This window comes from Meles meles, chromosome 14 (assembly GCF_922984935.1).
Source record: "Meles meles chromosome 14, mMelMel3.1 paternal haplotype, whole genome shotgun sequence".
NCBI classification, from domain to species: Eukaryota; Metazoa; Chordata; class Mammalia; order Carnivora; family Mustelidae; genus Meles; species Meles meles.
In genome coordinates, this window is record NC_060079.1 from 18636637 (window position 1) to 18659111 (window position 22475).

At 34.6% G+C, this 22475-nt stretch overlaps 1 protein-coding gene across 10 annotated transcripts in view; it reads right to left on the reverse strand.

Annotated features, from left to right (window-relative positions):
• SUPT20H (SPT20 homolog, SAGA complex component) overlaps positions 1-22475 on the reverse strand; it is a 39396-nt gene that overhangs the window by 4265 nt on the left and 12656 nt on the right. For 5 of the 10 annotated variants that reach the window (XM_045978250.1, XM_045978249.1, XM_045978245.1 and 2 more), the window contains exons 9-23: positions 22271-22324; positions 18971-19110; positions 16923-17079; positions 16772-16828; positions 14039-14110; positions 13249-13406; positions 12109-12135; positions 11530-11562; positions 10641-10758; positions 10031-10133; positions 9728-9886; positions 7716-8022; positions 7029-7183; positions 4092-4147; positions 843-962 (exon numbers count right to left, since the gene is read on the reverse strand). In XM_045978250.1, coding sequence (XP_045834206.1) covers positions 843-962; positions 4092-4147; positions 7029-7183; positions 7716-8022; positions 9728-9886; positions 10031-10133; positions 10641-10758; positions 11530-11562; positions 12109-12135; positions 13249-13406; positions 14039-14110; positions 16772-16828; positions 16923-17079; positions 18971-19110; positions 22271-22324 — 1716 coding nt within the window. The remainder of the gene's footprint in view (positions 1-842; positions 963-4091; positions 4148-7028; positions 7184-7715; positions 8023-9727; positions 9887-10030; positions 10134-10640; positions 10759-11529; positions 11563-12108; positions 12136-13248; positions 13407-14038; positions 14111-16771; positions 16829-16922; positions 17080-18970; positions 19111-22270; positions 22325-22475) is intronic. The other 5 variants (XM_045978255.1, XM_045978253.1, XM_045978254.1 and 2 more) reach the window with 2 other exon arrangements.

Here is a 22475-nt window from a genome sequence, read left to right on the forward strand (position 1 = left end):
AAAGGAGAATGACAGCTGTTAGGGCTATTAGGAGAAGGAAATAGGAAATTATTATTTAATGAGTACAGAGTTTCAATTTTGCAAGAGGAAAATGCTGTAGAGACTGGTTGCCTAACAATATGAATATACTTAACACTACTTAACATGCATATTTAAAATGATGAAAATGGCAAATTATATATTACGTGTATTTTACTGAAGAGGGCAAATTATTACATGTATTTTACCATAATTTAAAAAAAGTGCAAATCAATTTTATATCTAGCCAAGTAATCCTCCATGTGTTAAAGAATAAAGAAAAATTGTTTTGAATGTGCCCTTCCTGAGAATCTACTAGAGGATGAGCTTAACCCAGCCAAGACTTAACTGGGGGATCTTTGTGAACTAAGAGAGACTCTGGGGTGATGGGACCCAAGAATCAGTACTTTTTGTTTCCTGATGATTCCAAAGTGTAGTGAGGGTTCACAAAAACTTGTAGTTCCTTCTCCTTTAATTTACTGCAGTTCTTACTCAATTTTGTTCTGTTTAACAATATACTACTATTTATTTAAGTCTATCTTCCCTTCGCCCTAAGCTTCATGATAATGTGGACATTTCTATTCCAACAGAGACAAAACACTGCAAACAGAAGGATGATTACTGGGCAAAAAATGTATGGGCTACAGGGGCAGAAAAAGAATTTGAAATAGGTACCCAAAAACTGACCACTGTTACTGATAATAAAAGCAGAACAAGAATTGTCTGTCTGAACTAAATCCATGTCAAATATGGTTGGAATTAAAAAAAAAAAAAAAGTTACAATTCTGTAATACAAAGCAAACGGAAGTCTGGAAAACACATACCTGCTCCCCTGGCTGTTGAGGACTAGAAGTTGTAGGCTGCTGAGGCTGCTGTGGTGTAAACTGAGAGAGCTGCTGTTGCTGCTGTTGCAGAGTGTTAAAAATGAGTGAACCACCTGGAAGCTTTAAAGAAGAACTAATTAGCTCATTTCACATTTTTTTTAAGTCTGTTTTTTTTTTTTTTTTTTTTTTTTAAATTTCACAGACAGAGACAGTGAGAGAGGGAATACAAGCAGGGTGGTGGGAGAGGGAGAAGCAGGCCTCCTGTGGAACTGGGAGCCTGATGTGGGGCTCGATCCCAGGACCCTGGGATCATGACCCGAGTCAAAGGCAGACGCTTAACCGACTGAGCCACCCAGGTACCCAAAACTTTATTCCATAAACACTTTCAGAACATTCACTATGTATCAGGCATTCTTCTGTGGATTGAGGAAACAGGTGAACAAAAACCAAACCAAAATAATACCCCTGCCGTTTAAAAAAATCTATTTAAAAACAATTTTTAATTGCTATTACTTTAGACTCTCACACACCTATGATTTTGCTTAATAGTTAGCTATCCAAATATACATACTGCTTTTACTCTTCTTACACATCAATATAAAACAGCATTAAATGCATTACAAAGTATAAATAAGAAACTAGTGATATACATATTAAGAAACCTTCTCTAGTTTGTTCTATCTTTACCAAAACCTACATATGCATGGATTTTTATATAACACAATAAGGAATTCTAAAGCTGTAATGGAAGTACATTAGATAGTCATATTTTTAGTTTAGAGGTATTAACTTGCTTCTTTGTCATTCTGTACCCAAACTGCTACAAAAAAACCCCAAACATAAAAACCCAAATACTTTTTTAAAGCATCCAGAAAACTCCATGTTAAATATTAAAACTATGGTTTTCAAATGCGTTAGGAAATAAATGGTCTTCCCTTTATTCTATAAGGGTTAAACCCTTACAGAATAAAGGGAAGACCATTTACTTCCTAATGCATTTAAGCTATAGTAATGTCCCTTTATGCATGGTTTTGCTTTTCCTGGTTTCAGTTACTACAGTCAAATGAAGTCCAAAAGCAGATGATTCTCCTGACATGGTCAGGTCAAGAGTAGCCTAACACGACATCACAACACCTATGTCATTCAACTCACTTCATCTCATCACCTAGGCATTTTATCATCTCACAGTACGACAAGGGTAAGTATAGAACCCTGTACTTAAGAAACCATATTTACATAACTTCTATTATAGTACGGTTATTATCACTGTTCTATCTTATTATTGTTAATCTCTTACTATGTCTAATTCACAAATTAAACTTCACTGAAGGTATTGTGAAAAACAGAAATGACTGACTAGAGTCAGGAAGCTCAATGTCAATTATAGGAAGATTGTCAATTGCAGATCCCAACAAAAGAATCCTCAACAGGAAAAAAATCGTAAGTGACAGGCCCCAGCAGGTAAAGAGGTACACTGCATTTCCGACAAGGTATCAACCAACCCTATGAGAAGCTGTCATCAGCCTGAACTCTTGCTTTTCTCCAAATCACTTCATTCAAAATAACCTCCTCTGCTTCCTCCTCTTCATCATAAAATAACATCCCCCTCTTTCGTTTGAACTTCCCTATGGTTTTGTTATAGCTTATTTGGCCCAAAAAGCAATTCTGTTATTCCCAAATAAACCCATTTTGCTGGTAAAATAACAGAGTTTTATTTTTAAGGTTAACAGTATGTATGTAGAGAAAAAAACAGTATATCCAGGGTTTTGGTTCTATCCATGTTTTAGGCATCTGCTGGGGGTCTTGAAAATGCATCTTCCTGGGATAACAGGGGACTACTGTAGAAGCACTTTGAAGTCATTAAGAAGTCCAAGCAAATAAATACTTAACTACAGAACTCTTAGATCTGCATAGCCAAAAAGAAAAAAAAAAAAAAAAAGGTGTCCTCAAGTCACTATCTCTAAACCTCATTGTTAGGAAGATTTGGATTTAGCATAGATCAACTGTTCCTTCCTCAATCAGTTAAGATAATAAATGCAGCAAAATGTAAGTAACTTAAATGTAGGCTTACTCCTTATAATTAGTGCTATTAAGGAATTCCACTCCTTTCCAAGAGCAATATGCAAAGAAGTGGGCTAAATAAACCAGTATGATCTGCGGTCTGTTGATATTACAAGTGGACTGTTCTGCGATTATATTCCATAAATACAGACACTGTTTGCATTTTGTGTAAGAAATGTTTTTTTAAGTTTTGGCTTGAAATATACTTCCTGATTTGTTATTCCTGAAAACCAGGTTGGGTTGATTTGTCTGGTACTGTTCTTTTTTTAAATTTTACTTATTTGACAGAGAGAGAGAGCACACACACAAGTGGGGGAGCAGCAGGCAGAGGGGAAGGGAAAAGCAGGTTCCCTGCTGAGCAGTCCTGACATGGGGCTAGATCTCTGGACGCTGGAATCATAGCCTGAGTCTAAGACAGATGCTTAACCGACTGAGCTACCCAGGTCCTCCTGATACTGTTATATCCTAATAATCCAAAGCTCTGCCATTTTGTGTCCAGACATTCATGTCTACCTTTTCTAAAAGTTCTCTTGTAGACAATCCCATCCATTTTCCAACGTGGTAGCTTTATACTGGAACTCATCCTTAATTGAAGGACCTAGCATAACACCCAGAATATTTTAAGTTCACAATGTGTACTAAATTCTCCATTTTTAATCTCTTTATATGCTGACACTGCTAACATGTAAGTATGCCTCATCATTAGACACAAACTGTAATCTGACAAACATTTTATGAGTGACTGTTAGGTGCCTGGAATAGTGCTATGAAATCATATTCCGCTTTGGAAAGGAACACTTACCTATTTTTAAAATCTTTCTATAAGCAAACAGTAATACGTATAATACATACATAAAATGCCTACTGAAAGAGGAATTATTTTCTAAGTATATCTATTACTTCTATTGTAGGCAAGTGTAGTCCTTGGTAGTTGTTAATTCTCCCCACTGAACAGCTAGTGCTTGATTAGGCAGGGTGCTAGAGCCAATGAGTGTGGTATGCAGGATACAGATTCTTTCTCTTTGTCCACTTTCCTTGTGATCATACAAAGAAAGCAATAATTAACCACACCCTTAGAAGATTTCAAACAGACTTCAACATTTCAAATGCTTATATGATCAGATATACACCATTAAAAAAATATATCAAGCATAAAAACGTCAATCAAAAGCAGTATATCAAATTTACCTGGAGTAGATTTAAGGGCCTGAGATTTGAAGTATTTTTTAAACCAAATGGAACACCTGTTAAATAAAACTCATGGTTACAAGAGAGAATTAAAATGTTATTACACTTCAAAATATTTTATACTTTAGTATCTATAAATACATTTTAAGTACTTTCTACATAGATGCAGTTATTTTTTCTATACTTTTAGAAAAAAACAAAAAAAAATCATCAATACCTATTAACACTAAGATCTTCTTCAAAGATATGGAACACCAGAAACACATTTTATAAGCATACCTCAAAGATACTGTGGGTACAATTCCAGACCACTGTAATAAAGTGAGTATTGCAAGAAAGCAAGTCAAATGAATTTTCTGATTCCCCAGTGAATATATTATGTTTATACTATACTGCAGTCTATTAAATGTGCAATTGCATTATGTCTGAAAACACAATGTACAAACCTTAATTAAAATATTTTGTTAAAAAATACATGAACTGAGTTTTCAATGTGTCACAATCACTGATCACAGAGGACTATGAAAAATGAATAATGAAAAAATCAGAAATACTGCAAGAATTACCAAAATGTGATAGAGATAACGAAAGGAGGAAAAGCTACTGCAAAAATGTCAATCAAGAGCCTTGCTTGATGCAGGTTTGCTACAAACCTTCAATTTGTAGAAGAACATGCACTATCTTCAAAGTGCAGTAAAGCCTGTATTCTATTATTTCAGAAATGATTATCTCTTTTACCCCTATTTTGACTTTGGCTAGAGAAAGTAATCAGGAACTATGCAGACACCATGAATATAATAAAACTGTCACTCTCGTGCAAATATTTTTCAGGTATGGACATCTATTTAAATTTCTCAGTACTAAGTAGTATATACAATAATAACCCTATCTCCGAGAACCCATGTGCTGTTTGCTATTTTTTCAAGTACTAATAGTAATAATAATAATGTTAAAGAACACTGAATTTTGTCAAAACTTATCAGGAAACAATGCTGTTATTTCTGAACTTAATCCCCAAAATCTGTGATGCAACATAGAGCACATAAAGCAGGGACTGGCCTTGTGGGCCACACATGGCCTCTGTGGCATGTTCTTCCTCTCCACTGTCTTTTTTTTTTTTAATTTATTATTTTATTTTTTTTTTTAAAGATTTAATTTATTTATTTGACAGACAGAGATCACAAGTAGGCAGAGAGGCAGGCAGAGAGAGAGAGACAGGGGGAAGCAGGCTCCCTGCTGAGCAGAGAGCCTGATACAGGGCTTGATCCCAGGACCCTGGGATCATGACCTGAGCTGAAGGCAGAGGCTTTAACCCACTGAGCTACCCAGGCGCCCCACTGAACCACCCAGGCGCCCCTGTCTTTTTTTTTTTAAAGGAAACCTTTAAATACATAACCATTCACGTAGTTTGCAGACCATGGTTTCAAAGTATGTGCATATTTTGCCAACAAAATATACCAATTTGAGCACTAATTAAAATGTATTTAGTCCTCTCAGCAGGTAATTGAACTATAAAAAGATAAAAGGCAGAACATTCACAGGTTATGGTATCAAAGCCTTGTAATAAGAAACTGAAGAAGCATAATCACATTAAAATATTACAGTATTGATTTATCCCCATCAGGAAAAATTCTCATGAAAAGATATGACATAACTTCCTTTATTTATTTTTAAAGACTTTATTTGAGAGAGAGAGAGAGAGAACAAGGCGGGGGAGAGGGAAAGGCAGATTCCCCACTGAGCAGGGAGGATCCCAGGACCCTCAGATCATGACCTGAGCCCAAGGCAGACACTTAACCAACTGAGCCACCCAGACACCCCCATAATTCTTTTAAAAATTAATGTCATCTGTCTAATGCTTATTGCTTATCAAAGGCACTTTCAAATCACTTCATTAACATCTCCTAAGTGCCATCTGAAGTTAGATATTTTTATTCCCATTTTAGAACAAATGAAACTGAGATCAAGGGAGAAATATTATGTGACTTCTTTTAGGCCCATCAGTGACCACTGTAGCCACATGTAACTAATTGGTAGAAGTAAATATAAGCATCCTAAATTCAACACATGATTCCATTTCAAGAGCTTCTGCCACTAACATTTATGAACATTAAAATGAGATCACAGCAATATGTTAACTGTTTAAATTATACTCTTTGGGTTTGACTTCTTATAACTCAGAAATTTTTTGATAAATTTTTCTTACTTTGTCAAGTTTGCTTTTCCCTACTTTTTTTTCCCAGCAGTTTAAGAAATTGGATTATTCCAAGATATTACAAAATATTATTTTAGACAGCATTAAAAAATAGCATAAGTTGTTAGAACTGTTTTCCAGTACACGTAACAGTAATTACTATTGCACTAAAACTATTACTGTTTATGATGAGGACAGTAAATTTTTTTGAATGCTTATTACATCTCAGGCAGTTTAAAGTACATGATCTGTATTTACTCATTCAACCTTCACAACTATGAGGCAAAGCATTATTCTCCCTCATTTTATTAACAAGGAAAGTGAGGTGACTTTCCTGTGATTATTCAGTAAGTTGTACAACTACGATTCAAAGTTAAGCAGTCTGGTTCCAGCGCCCAGGCTTTTTATTGCCATTCTATGTTGCCTTTCTCACACAACCTATGTTTCCAAAATGTATTTCTTTTACCTGGAATTGGAGGACCTCACTGACAGTAAGGCTATCAAAATTAATTTATTATTTTGGAAGGCAGATATAAGTTGTAGAAACTTACCAAGTTTCTTCATAAAATTGCTAAATGGTTTTTAATTAAGTACCAAAACTTCAAGGGCTTTTTAAATGAAATACCTATGACATAATGCTTCAAGAAATAAGAATGTTAAGTGTCCATAACATGCTTAAAATGACATTTTTATATTAGCATGTACTTTAATTTTTTAGAGATTATTATTTCCAATATTCTGACCTGCTTGAGAAGCTGCCTGCATTGCACCGGGCAATGCATTTGGTAGCAGACCGCCTGAGGGGAGAAGGCCACTCAGGTTTATTCCTGCAGGAGTTATGGCACCAGTGTTACAGCCCAGCATAGGGTTTGAACCACTCATCAAAGCCTGAGCTCCACTGTGGGAGAATAAGACAAAGCATTAAAACTTGCAATACGAGAGAAAATTTCAGTCACATATTAACTCTCTGGATTAAAAAACAAACAAGTAAACAAACATAATTAAGTATTTCAGTCTTCAATCAGTTTTGGGGCTCTTTTCATTTTTATGCTAGGCAGTAAGATTATCTAAAATTAATTACTGTGTATTTATGAAGGTTTAAAATCTAATTTGAAAAAGAGTAAAAGCATTAATCAAGGGATTAAAAGATGGTAACACCGAGGATAAACAAGAAAGTCTATACTGCTGTCAATGTGAAATAGTATCAGGTTAGTGCATATAATACATATGTTACCTAAAATTAAAACATAAATTAAAAGATATTTGTTGAGATAGTTTCTATCCATATCTAAACTATTTTTCAGTTTCAGAAATATGCAACTTATTAATTTCACAAGTAAGAATTTATTTAGAGCAATGAAAATATCTTAAAACACACACACACACAAAACAAAAAAACAACCAAAATCAGGGGATCAATGCAAACTTACCAAACAGAGCCCACAACATTGATGAAGTTAAGTCCAGCAGAGTTTGCCATGACCTGGGTGGCCGTGGTTCCTGTAGTTATGGATGTTACCATGGTGGAAAGAGGAATGGTCGTTACAGGCATTGCCTGGCTCAGAGACCTTTGCTGCTGAGCAAATTGAGTTAACAAAGTGGGCTGAGGGGTGAAGCCTGAATCTTGGGGAGTAGGGGTGGCTGAAGGGGTAATAGGAGTTGAGCTCTGAGCATCAGGAGGGTGTGGGGTCGATGAAGGGGTTGGTGTAGGAGTAGATGGCTTAGGAGTTCCAGATCCTGCTCATTGAGAAAAATAAAAATTGCTAGTTTGTTATAAATGGCCAGTCCTTTTTAAAATAAGGTTAATGGAATCTTACTTAGCACTGACAATTTGTTCCAGTTTTTTTTAAGCAGTTAACTGCAAGTGTTAATTTCTACACATGATACATGAGTGTTGCTACACTCAATTACAATTAAGGATGCAGTATATCACCTAAAAATTCCATCAGATATGCTATTACAGTAACAGTAAAAATATACATTTGTATACTACCACAATACCCATTTAAAAGTTAATTTCCTACATGCTACCTTTGGCCTAAAAAGTTTAAGAGGAATTCAAATTAATTTTTGTTATTTACGATTTCACTAATTTAGAACTTCATTTAAAAATATTGCTTATTTTCTCTAACAGTCTGAGATAAACTCTGAACATAGTTAATAAATTACATATGGTTAACAATCATATTTGGCACCTAAATGTACATGTTTAATTCCTAACACATCAAGTTTATCCTGACAAACAAATTTACAAAACACAATAATAAAGCAAATATTTGATAGATAATACTGCATCTTTAACAGTAACTGTGTACTTCTGTTTAAATGTAAGAATGTATAGAAAATCTGTTGTGAATGAAGTATGCACAGTTTATCAACTTTTTAAAAAAAAACAAAAACAAAAAACAAAAAAATAAAACCAAAAGCTCTTGAGGTGTTTTCTTTTTTAGCTTTCATGTCCTGCAGAAAGAAAGGAAAGAAATGTGAATGTCCAGAAGCTGTCACTCAACCCTTACTTAAAGTAACAACTGTGTGCAGTAGATTAACATAATCCATACCCACAACATAAGAAGTGTGAATAAGACTTCCAGGAAATTTATAAATTTTTCTTTGTGCAAAACAAGAAGGCAGAAAAATTACACCTTTTGAGCTATCAAGATGAAGATGTTTATATCTAAGGCAAAGACCACCCTATCACTGTGCAGTGTACTAAAACTTTCAGCACACTTTATTTATCTATAAAAAAATCTAAAAAACTGGAATGCTTTTTTGCAAATTGATACCTAAATATCTCAGAAAACTCTAATTTGAAGAAATTCTTCCAAATGAATGCTAGAATTCTTGCATAAGTTTTCTTGATGTTAAAAAAAAATTCAGTAGTAAAAATTACATTCTAATATTTTCAGAATAATGCCTTATGATTATTACCACATTTTAGTAACTGGTTACAATTTTTAAGAGTGTAGGAGTGTTTTTGAAAGATCGGCTTTCAGTTTATTTTATCACCACCTTGGAATTAGTTGGTTTCTTACATATACAAAGATAGGACTGCAGCAACAACTCTTATGACATTTTTTTTCTTATCAGCTACATAGTTTACATAAAATGTAACATGATCCCTAGTGAACACTGGAATAAAAAATATTTTGGAATCTTATCGCCAATTTAACAAGACTATTTAAGGAGATGTGTAGGCTGTAAATCTATAAGGTATACACACAGTGCATACATAGATACAGAAAAACAAATACAATTACAATAAACACATAATACATACAATTAACAAGAGATTCCCCTGAAGCTTCTCAAAAGTTATACATTTTGGGTACATAGTACATTCAGATTTCAGTATTTCACTGGTCAAAAAAAAAATAGCTGTTTTAAGAAACACTAATGCAAAAAGCTAATGAAGAGCTAATGAAGAATTTAAGTTATAACTCACTTTGTGATGAGCTGGCAGGTGACAGGGCAGCTGGAGAAAGCATGCTAACTTGATTGAGATCCACAGATGACTTCCGAGAAAGACTTGGCGGCTTGGAAGCAGGTGGAGGAGTTGGAGATTTAAGAAAGCTGCTTGCCTGCTGTGGTGTAAAATAGTTACCTAGAGGAATATAAAAGTTATTTCCTACACTTATAATTCAAAATTCTGTGAATTAAGTAAGCCATAATATTTGTATAGTTTTAAAAATAGATTATGACTGTACCATGTGTTTTACTCCAAATGACAGAAACCAAAGTGTAATACCTGAAGAACTATTTCCTGAGCTTGAGGGAAGTTTGATGGGTGGAGGTCGATGTTTTACTCCCTTTCCCAATACTGAAGACTGAACTGACACAGTCTCTGGTTGCTAAGAGACAGGGACATTAAATATGCTTATTAAAATTAAGCTCAAATTAGAAACTCATAAATTAATACCACTATAGCATCTAGATGAGAACACGGACTTTAAAACTCTGAAAAGTACTCTTAGTGTTATAGGCTGGGTGTTACCGATGTTACAATAAATATATAATTTCACCTACGAAGATTCATGACATTATAGTATATATAAAGTATGAAGGAAAGATTTCTAAGTAACAAGGTGGGGAGAAAGTTTGACAGAGAAGAGCAGAAAGGTAAATTGAAGGCAAAGCTTCTACTCTTAAATCTTTCCAGGGAAAGAGTAAACTGCTGAAGCCAGGTGATTAGTATACACAGGTGTTCATTATAGTTTTCTCTCTACCTTTGTGTGTAACTAAAAGTTTTCATTACAGAAAGTTAAATATTAAATACCCCCATCCCTCAAAAAAACAGTCTTTAACATTTTTTAGATTCCTTAAGAAACAATTGGGCAAAAAAAAGGAATCAAACACACTTCTGTTTCTTTTCCTGGAGAAAGCTGACTCAAGCTGGCTGAGCCACTGGAGCTGTGTGACATTTTGACTGGACATTTGGCTTCATTCTGGACCAATTCCTGGTACTGATTGACTACCCTAGAATATTAGGAGTAAGTGATTAAGGATTAGGTAACTGTTCTAAACATAAATTTATAGAAAATAAATAATAACAGTTAATGAAAGAATTTCCATCAAAATTAACACAAAAATTCAAACTAAATAATTTAGGTTCATGCCAAAAATACATTCTTCTAATCTTTTCAATGACAAGCTAATGCTCAAAACATTTTGCTAATAAACAATCTAAAGATAAACATACAGTATCTTCCTTTTAATACAGAAATTACAGGGATTATTTAACCAATAAGCAGCCGAAGAAATTACCCACTGACTTTCATTTACATTCTGATTAAAGTACTACTTAGAAATTGTCTTCCTTAGCTACCATAGATGTATCTATGGTTTCTTATTTAAAATACACTGTATTGGGGCGCCTGGGTGGCTCAGTGGGTTAAAGCCTCTGCCTTTGGCTCAGGTCATGATCCCAGGGTCCTGGGATCAGGCCCCGCATCGGGCTCTCTGCTTGGCAGGGAGCCTGCTTCCCCCTGTCTCTCTCTCTCTGCCTGCCTCTCTGCCTACTTGTGATCTCTGTCTGTCAAATAAATAAATAAAATCTTAAACATAAAATAAAATACACTGTATTTGAAACATTATGTAGTTATAGTCTCAATTCTATAAAAAACACTAGTAATATTTAAAGTATAACTAAAATAAAAGTTGTGACTCTTAGTGGAGTACTCTCTCTCCTATAAAAGTGAAGTTTTACATAGTCATCCCAACTAAAGATAAAGACACAAGTATTTTTACCTCTCAGCATCAGTCTTTGATCCAATAATAAACCTGAAATGTTTAAAAGAGAGAAAAGTATTATGTTAAGAGTTGTCTTAAGGAGTGCTGGGATTACTTTTGAAGGCTTCCGTATTTTAGTGACTGCAGTTTTATAAAATGAGTCAAACTACAAAGAAATTATAAAAAACCTTTTAAAAATACATTTAAACTTATGAAGCAGTGACCAAGTTTTGCATGCATTATAAAATATCCTGCGAATAATTTGGCTGATTTAAGGGAGATGTATTTTGGCTTAAAACTTACGTATCAAAACAAAATCTGGGCTGAGTTACCAAGTGCTATACATCCTTACAAGTGTCTGCCCTACAGCAAAACTCACTGAACTACTGTGTGCAAGGCCTTTGGCCTTCTCTCACTTTAACTTTTGATTTTCGAAATCATTATTTCTACAGAGTAGATCTTAGAATATATTTTAGACAAGGAAGGTAGTTTATTGCCAATTCAATAAAATGTCTTTACCAAGTCTTTTTAAAGAATTTGACATTTATATGATTTCTTAACAAATTAAAATAGTGAATTTGTTTATTTTTTAATTACCAATTTGAATGATCATCTGTGGAGGAGCTGAAATATAAAATGTAAAAAAAGAAAAAACTTGGTTAATGCAGCTCAAACTTTAACTTCAAAGTTATTAACTCAAGTAATTTATGAATATGGAAGAATGACTGGAAGTAACAAAACATGCAGCATTTTTGCAGCAAGTCCCTGATGTAAAGGCAAAAAATTCAATTCTCTTCTTGTTAGATCTAATCAGTTGGCTTTTGAACTGTTTTGGTTTTTTTTAAACGAGAAAAAACCATATATTATCTTATGTTTGAGAAAGATTCATAATTTAAAATAACCAACATATGTCTTAAAGGGGAGATTTTTAAAGACATAGGTAATCAAAACATCTGATATATGTAGTATACAACAATAGAAACTGCTAATGTGAAAAAATTACCTAATGATTCTTTGACTGAAACTATTTCTTCCCATTGACTTTTACTTAAGATATTGGTGAGGGTGGTCTTTAAAAATCCATTTCTACTATTGTTTCATTTAGTATCGTGTTAAGGAAAGACTTTATAAAAAATTTAACATAGTCCTGGCCCCTGCTTTTTTTGTTGAGCTCCTCTTTGCAGTTTCTTCTTTTTGAAACAGCATCAACTTGATTGAAGAACAAGACAATCAAACAATAAAAGCAAAACTAAATACTGTTATCTTGTAGTAACATATAGTCTGTAAGTTTTAGAAGATCAAATATATGTGTATGTGTATTTTCTTTTAGAGCCAATAACTCTATTATGCACCGAGTCTTTGTTCTTAAATGCAGTGCTGTAATGCCAAGCACCTTTAACAGCTTCATTTATAGTAAACTTGCTATCTCAGAAACACTTCAAGTTCCTGCTCACAGGTTGAAGTCAAAAGTGTCAACACATAAATATAACAAGAGGGATATATCCTTCAAAACAGGTATGAAAATAATTACACCTTAGGTTTTTAAAAAGATTATTTTAACTCCTGGACAACATGGTAACTGTAATTTACTTTTGTCTGCTGACAAATCTAATTGGAGTCCTTAAATAACAAATGAATCCCCAAAGGGAAATTTTTATTTATTAACGGTTCATCAGTAGCTGCTAGATAAATTCGAATGCCTAATTTTGTCAATTACATGTGTTTAACAGAACTCACTGGGATGGAGACATCTGGCTGTCATTTTCTTCATCTTCTTTACATGGCTGTATTTTACCATAGTATAGTGGATCACCAAGTGACTGCAAAATGGTCAGCTTTGTTTTCTGATATTGATTACCAGCTTCACATTCAAATACATAATCATCTTTTACATCCTGTAAAAGAACATTCCAGATAAATATCTTCTTCAGTAAATACATAATCAAAGTTAACAAACAACACACTAACTTGTTTCTGGGAACAGAAGACACATTACATTTTGACTATAGACCTGTTTAAGACCATCAAAGAGAATAAAGCCCAGAATTCTCTTCTATATAGCAGTGTAAGAATGAGGGTCCAATGAGGCAGTTAACCAAGCGCAAGTGAAATGTGGCAAAATTGGATATACTGGACATATGAATATAAATACTAAATATTAAAGGGGTAAAACTTTTGAAGACAGATCTACTTCTATTTATCACATACAAGAAATATTACTACACTTAGAGAAAACTTATATATAACATTTCAAATCATCTTTAGAATAACTTACTAATTAGAAACAGAAAACCAATCAGAACCACCAATATGCAACTGAAACAGAAGTAAAAATTCAGTTATATATTACGAATGCCCTAAACCACACTTTATGAAAAACAAAGCTAAACAACGGTTCTTTCTTTTAATTCACTAAACCCCCAGGATATCCTTTCAATTAAAAAAAAATCCTAAAAGTAAATTCACTTTATGTTTAATAAATTCAGAAACAGTCTCATCAGAAAGAAGACTGCAAGGATGGACTTACATGGGCTGGCCAGACTGTTGGTTGTGAGTCATCAGATTTGATGGACTTTTCCACTTTAGCATATTTCTCTACCTAAGCAATCAAATCAAGAGACAGCAGATGTAATGGAATCAGTACTGTGACCAAAGAGAAAAGCCCAAGTAACTCAACAATACAATATAGCTTCATGCATAAAAATTCTCAAATTGCTAAAATCACCGACTATGCTTAATATAAAACTCTCCTGATACAATCATCTGACCAACTGGTTTTTAAAAACAAAATTAGAATCCCTTTTGTCATTAAATAGGTTAATAAAAAGCTGTTTGTGTTTTTTTTAAAACAGCTTTTTTTTTTTTTTGACAGTGCCTCTTCTTTTTATCCCATAAGTTGATACTACATTTGTCCTTTTGGAAAGTATGAATGTCACAGACATCATCAGGACCAAAATCTTCTCCTTTGGCTGGGTTTTTAAACCACTTATTTATTTACTTATTTATTTACTTGAGAGAGAGAGGGGAGGAAGAGGGAGAAGCAGGCTCCCCACTGAGCTGGGAGCCTGATGTGGGGCTCAATCCCAAGATCCCAGGAACATGACTGGAGCTGAAGGCAGATGCTTCACCAACCAAGCCACCCTGATGCTCCCTATGGCTGGGTTTTAATGGAACAAAACTTCTCTTGTGACAGTTGGGACAAAACTGGTACTGGGGTCCACAGCCTACATTTGAGTAGCAAAATGCTAATACAAAGTTTCTCAGTCTGAGTTGATCAGAAGAAGAATCTAGAATACCACGTAAATGCAGACAAAACTGGAGAAAGACTAGGTAAGTTATATTAAAGTTGATAAAATTTTTATGAACCTTTTCCATTTTCTAGTCAGACATCGACTATATATTTTGTGTTATCTCCTACCAGGCTGTGTGAATCAAGTATTCTCATCTTCCTGGTAACCATGATCTTAAAATCACGCTCACCTGGGAACTGGGTAAAAATTCAGATTTCCATGTCTTTTCCCTGGAGTGTTGACTAAATTAGAAGGTCTGAAGTGGGACGTGAAATCTACATTTACCTGGAATTCTAGATTCTTCTTCTGATCTCCTCAGACTGAGAAACTTTGTATTAGCATTTTGCTACTCAAATGTAGGCTGTGGACCCCAACACCATGCAACCTGAGAACCTGGAAAAACTACAGTATCTCAGGTTCTAGCTCAGACTTGCTGAATTAGAACTTCTGCATTTTAACAAGCAAGCCAAAGTAATTAGGATATACATTAAAGTTTGAGAAGCACTGCTTTAGAAACCCAGTCACCATCCAAAGCTAAATCCTACCCTTTGATATTTACACTAACATCTCTTCTCAAGCTGCATTCCTCTGGAAAAATGTAAGTTATCAAAAAATAATGTGGCTTATACTCCCTTTCAGTCATATAGATCGTGTACTTCTGAAGGCTTTGGTTTTGTGCTTTTCAGAAACTTTTCTTTTAATCTCAGGAAGTAAGAATAGTACATGTGGGGCGCCTGGGTCGCTCAGAGGGTTAAGCCTCTGCCTTCGGCTCGGGTCATGGTCTCAGGGTCCTGGGATCGAGCCTCGCATCAGGCTCTCTGCTCGGCGGGGAGCCTGTTTCCCCCTCTCTCTGCCTACTTGTGATCTCTCTCTCTGTGTCAAATAAATAAATAGAATCTTTAAAAAAAAAAAAAAGAATAGCACATGTGCTAGCCTCGTACATGTGCTAGCCCATGTGCTAGCTATCCAAGGATGCAGAAGAAAAGCAAACATCTGTTAAAATAACTAACCAATTATAAAAACTCGAGTGAAAAACAGAAAGGAACACAGGAGAAATAGGAAAGTAAAAGAAATATGGGAGAAGTCATCAAAGTATCTTTTATTTATTTATTTATTTAAAAGATTTTTACTTATATATTTGACAGAGATCACTAGTAGGCACAGAAGCAGGTGGGGGGGAGGGTGGGGGGAATGTAGGCTCCCTGTTGAGCAGAGAGCCTGAGGCAGGGTTCCATCCCAGGACCCTGGGATCATGACCTGAGCTGAAGACAGAGGGTTTAACCTACTGAGCCACCCAGGCGCCCCCTCTTCTATGTTTCTGATTATTTATATCTCATGAATATTATGGATGAGCAAAAAATAAAATCTGAAGTTCCTAATCCTGGAACTTATTGTTAATTTTTACATTTAACTAATTTGAGAAAAGAAGCATTACTGGGAAACTATAATGATGTATATTATGAAAAAAAGAACACATTCTATACATATTATGTAACAATGTACCATCTTTTTCCATTTCAAAATTCTTTTGTTCCTAAACACAGACCTTTTATAGCAATACACAGAGGTATTAAAGTGCTGTAATCTTATACAAGTTAATGTGAAAATATTCTTAAAATATTTTAAAAATGAGCAATTGATTAAAATTACTATTTTTAAGACAAGTGAGTCTTGTTTTCCCTGAATATAAGCTGCTATTAGTTAAATTTAGGAACTTTGTATGAAAATAAGTGCAGGGGCACCTGGGTGGCTCAGTGGGTTAAGGCCTCTGCCTTCGGCTCGGGTCATGATCTCAGGGTCCTGGGATCGAGCCCCGCATCGGGCTCTCTGCTTGTCAGGGAGCCTGCTTCCTCCTCTCTCTCTGCCTGCCTCTCTGCCTACTTGTGATCTTTGTCTGTCAAATAAATAAATAAAATCTTTAAAAAAAAAAAAAAAAAAAGAAAATAAGTGCAATTCATGAACTGACTTACATCCACTTCAGAAGGTATGGCCAAATTACAGGGACTCCGCTTCCACATATCTACACACTGAAAATTAAAAACAGTATTAATATGCTGAAAATTCAAGAAGAGCAAAGTTTTTGACATAATAATAAGCTTCATTTAAAAAACACATACTTACATTTCCTGCTTTAGATATCTTGAGGTCATAATGTTGACCTGCTTTTCTTTCCTTCCTTTTTTGTAAGAAATCAAGTAATTTTAGCTGTGGAGGAGGTGGACAATGAGACAGATCCTGTTGCCGATTCAGAGAGGACCTGGAATACCTCTTGAAACACCTGAAATATTAAGAGAGTGAACTAAACAAAAGAAACTCACAATAAATCTTGATTCAGTCAGTAAACATTATGTATGTCAATCACAAATATCTGTAGAACACTACCGCTTGCCAAGCAAAGTCCCAGGGACTGATAAAACAAAAATGAACAAGACAAACAAAATTCCTGTTACTTGGAGCTGATAGTCCAGAAGGGAAAACAGGCATTCACAAGTAAACAGGTAAGATCATTTCAGAGAGCACTGATTAGCAGGAGAAAAAAACAAAACAAAACAAAACAGGGTACTGCGGTGAGTCAGTGATAAAGAGGACAGAATTAGGTAAAATGAAGAAAGGACTGGACTCTGAAGAAATGCTGTGTGAGCTGAGCTATGAACGACATGAAAGAAGTGGCTACGAGATCAGGGAGGGTGCCTGGGTGCTCGAGTGGTTGGGCATCTGCATTTGGCTTGGGTAATGATCTCAGGGTCCTAGGATCAAGCCCCAAGTTGGGCTTCCTGCTTGGTGAGGAATCTGCTTTTTCCTCTCCCTCTGCCCCCTACCCCTCATGCTCTCTCTCAAATAAATAAATAAAATTTTAAAAAGAAAAGAAAAGAAAGATCAGGGAATGAATATTTAAAGCACAGAGAAGAATTTAAAATTAAGAATTAAAAACTTAAATTTGTTTTTAGAAACATAGAAACAGAAAATAGGTGTGATTAGAGCACGAGGGTCAGAGAGTAAGAAAGGAGCCTTACAGATTAATGGTAATGTGTTTAGATTTAATGTAAAATACAAGGGGGAAGCCTTAGGGAAATTTAAGCAAGTAGTGGCATATAGTCTCCTTTGACGTTTTTAAAAGATTTTTCCAGTTTGCTTATGTGGCAAATAGATCAAAAGAGAGCAAACACAGCAGCAGGAAGATCAAACAGGAATTTACAAAAGTCAAGATGAAGATGATGCTGACTTTAACAATGATTTAGCAGTGGGCATGAAGATGTGGAGAGATACAAAGAGATTTTATAGGGCTGCTGACAGATCTTATGTGGACTTACTTCACTATTTCCGAAACTGTACTTTTCCTCAGCGTATGTTGTTTACATAGTAAATTGAGGAATTTAGAAAAATGGATAGGTTTTTGAACTCCTCCAAACTTGACGATTATCCAAAGTGGGCCATTAAAACAATTACGTCAAAAGTACTTAATGATGAACCAACTATAACTGTAGGCCAAGTTAATATTAAGCAAAAGAGAGAGCAAAAACATTTAAAGATGACTTCCCATGTTATAAAAAGGCATCTGGTTATAAACTGACTTGTCAGACTGTGATATTTTATCAGATTTCAAAAATAAACTATAAATTGTTTCTTTAAAAGCAGTATTAACAAAACAAACAGGTTATTGGTTATTAGTAATTAATAAGGAATTATTCTTTTTGTTTATTCTTGTCTCTTCTCAGTCTCTCTTTTTAGTAAACAGACTCTAAACTTTAGAAGTTTCTTCTTTCACAAAATGCAGAGAATGCACCACTTCAATATAAAGCACAGTATTAAAAATCCATAATACACAAATAAAGTAATACAAGGCCATTAAATCCTATTTTTTTCCCAGATTATTTATTTATTTGACAGAGATCACAAGTAGGCAGAGAGGCAGGCAGAGAGAGAGAGGGGAAAGCAGGCTCCCTGCTGAGCAGAGCGCCTGATGTGGGGCTTGATCCCAGGACCTTGGGATCACGACCTGAGCCTAAGGCAGAGGCTTAATCCACTGAGCCACCCAGGCGCCCCTAAAATCCAGTTTTTAAAAAGTCAGAGCACTTTCATACTTTGGAAGGGAAAGATAACATATAGCAAAATTTAAAGCTACTTGCCTAGGAACATCTTTTGGTTTACCTATCTACAAAGGCAATTACCGTTTCATTGGGCGTGTGTTCATCTTTTGCTTGTTATAAAGGAGTCTGTTTGCAGTGCAGGTTACTGCTATAGAAGGATCAAGACACAGTGGTTCAGCTGTAGCTAGGATCAGTTGGCTCTCAAGCAAAAGTTTGTCTTCCTAAAATGTATAAGAGCACATGTCGGTAACAGATTTAAGTTTTTCAAATCACACATATCTCTTAATCTAGAAATAGTCCTTGGAACTCTGTTACATACTAACATAAAACACAGTATTTCAAGTTCTAACCTTTTTGTAAACGTCAGAAACTTGACAGCGTAATGAAAGTATTAATGGAAATTCAGTTATCTAACAGTGTTCAAATGGCCAAGTTGTAAGAGTGCCTATTCATTAATCCATTAATAAATTCATTAATGAATTCATTAATTCAACAAATATTTGCCAAGCACTTACTAAATCATCTGCTTCCACAAAGCTTACAAAATGTTGGATCATAGCACTTTCAATAACAGAGATTAACAGTCCCATTCTATACTCAGCTTAACTTAATTACAAGACTAAAAATGATCACACTAATACTGCGTAAGCTCTATATACCCAATTCCAAAGTGTACACAGGTATTTTACTGCTATTACATAAGGAATACTGCATTCCTTTATTTTTTTTTGAATTACTGAAATATTTTAATAGCAACAATTAAATTTTTTTACAGTCAAATGAGTCAATACTATTGCTGAGTAAGATTTTTTGCAAAAAACACTGCTTCTTTAAATACTTCAACTTTTTATTATGGGTATTTTCAAACATACATAAAAGCAGAAGTGTGGTGACCCCATGTACCAACACTTAATTTCATTTAATAACTCCCTCTGTAACTTATGTTTTTGTTTTGCTAGAGTATTTTAAAATAATCGATTACAGCATGCATTGCTAACTGATAAGGAGTTCTAACATCCAGTCTGGCTTTAAATTTCCCATTATCTCGGGGCGCCTGGGTGGCTCAGAGGGTTAAAGACTCTGCCTTCGGCTCAGGTCATGATGCCAGGGTCCTGGGATCCAGCCCCACATTGGGCTCTCTGCTCGGCGGGGAGCCTGCTTCCTCCTCTCTCTCTGCCTGCCTCTCTGCCTACTTGTGATCTCTCTCTGTCAAATAAATAAATAAAATCTTTAAAAAAATAATAAATTTCCCATTATCTCAAGAGTGTATTTTTAGTTGGTTTGTTTGAATTTGAACTCAAACAAGGCCTACGGTATCTGGTTTCTATCTGTTTTAAACTCCTTTTTTAAATTCTGTAATGTGATCACCTTCTTTTCCCAACTTTTTTTCCCTTTTCTCGAGCAATTACTTGGTTTGTTGGATTTGAGCAACTACTTCCTTGTGGACTTTAACTGGATCTGACTAGTTGCTTCCTCACTGTGTCACTTAATAATCTTTTTTATTTCCTGAATTTCTTGTAAACTGTTACATCTAGAAGCTTAATTTAATTCTGGTTCTGTTTTTTTAGATGAGAATTCTTTATTGGTACTACTGCGTACTTTCCCTTGCATCACACCAGGAGGAACACAATGTCCGAGTGTTCCATTTTTACATCAGTGGGGTTAGTCAGATCTCTGCATTATAAATATTCCTATGAACCTATGATCTAATGGTTTTTATACCTAAGAATTACAGCTGTCTAGATTAATTCATTAAGACTTCTAAAATTGATGTTTCAAAAAAATCCATCATTTCTTTTGTACCTATTAGCTGGAATTATTCCTATCTATGTGCTAAGTAGCTGGAAGCGCACCTTTCAATTGTGTTAAGATTACCTATCAGGCAGGAATGCTATGGAGCCTACATCAACATTTAATGGTATAAAATTTAAAGGAAATTAAGTTGAGATGCTATTAGTATCTGTAATATGTGAAATCACAACTAAAAATTTCCGCTATTTGGAATCATTACTTACAAAAGCACCATTTATATGCATTCACCCAAAGAAATTCAAATTCTCACCAATATCAGAAATGTTAAATGGTTTTCTACACGCTAAATTGTCTTCTATAAATTCTGAACCGTCTAAATGCCTAAATGTCTTCTATACTTCCTGATTCTTACTGGAACCTTCTTAAATAAATTATTGAAACATATTTGAATGTGTTATACTCTGAAAAAGTTAACTCTAAATCCATGTTTTTAATGAAAGAAAATTAAAATAAACTTCTGTGTAAAGATACAGGGGTCAATTTTCAAAAAATGCAGGTATTTTTCAAAGACAGAAACTACACATCTGCTTATTAGAAATATCCTCTACCAACAATTACTTTGTACCAGGATAATTGTTTGTTCTTCCTCTTTTCTACTGATGTATAACTATATTAATTTTCAGGTACACAAATGATTTGATATTTGTACACACTGCAAAATGGCTATCACAGTAAGTCCAGTTACCCACAGCAACAAAATTTTTTTTCCTTGTCGTGAGAACTTTTAAGATCTAATTTTTCTGAAGAATATTCCCCTATTTACTATTTGGCTATCTAACATATAGTTCACACAGAAAAAGCAGAATAAAATGTTACAATCTCTCCCTTTATTCATCAACATTCAGAATAAGAAACTGACACCCTAATAACCTCTTATGGTGACCAATGAGGGGTTTTTTTTTTGGTTTTAAATATTCTTTTAACAGCTTTTAACCTTGTAGGCAAAAAGATTATAGCCCAGACTGAAACCCAACATTTGACAGTTACTGATGATAGCATCTTATTCATAACTACATCTTGCAGATAATTTTCATTATTGATATTTTCTTTGGTTTAGTTACTGTTCCTCTCTACAGCAGCAGAGAAGTCCACCCTCTTGTGAGTGGGCATCAAATACATACTGAGCCCAGCACCAGAGAGTTAACTGGCCAGTCTCAAGGTTCTAGTGCTACATCTGGTGTGAATGGCAACAGGACAGGCTTGATATGCATTAGAATCCTAGATTATAGAAAACCAGTATCTATTTGTATCGATGGTATAAAAACAAATTAATTTTTCTTCTATTTGAGAGGGGATTAAAAAATGAAGTTTCACACATTGGACAGATCAGGTCAGCCTGACCCTGTTCTTGATGCTCACTGGCTCACTGGTCCTAAAGCAAATGGGATGGAACTGCTTAGTTCCTTGAGTGATTACTGCATGGATAAAGGGACCCCTGATTTTTAAAGCTCATGAAGGAATTTCAAAATTTACATTTGAATAAAACTACAAATAAAATATCTTTTGCTTAACTTAATGTTAAGTATTGTTCCTTTATTTTGTCTCTTTGGGATTTAAAAACAAACTAACCTGGGTCCATTTATGATTATCACTTGTTATTGAATGTACATCACAGACCAAAGTCTACAAAAAATAAAACAACAAAAAAAATACATTAATATAAAGACATGCAAACATATGAAGATATTTCATGAATGAAACTCTAAATAAAACCCAACATTCTTTTATTTTTTAAGATTTTATTTTTAAGTAATCTCTACTCCCAACTTGAACT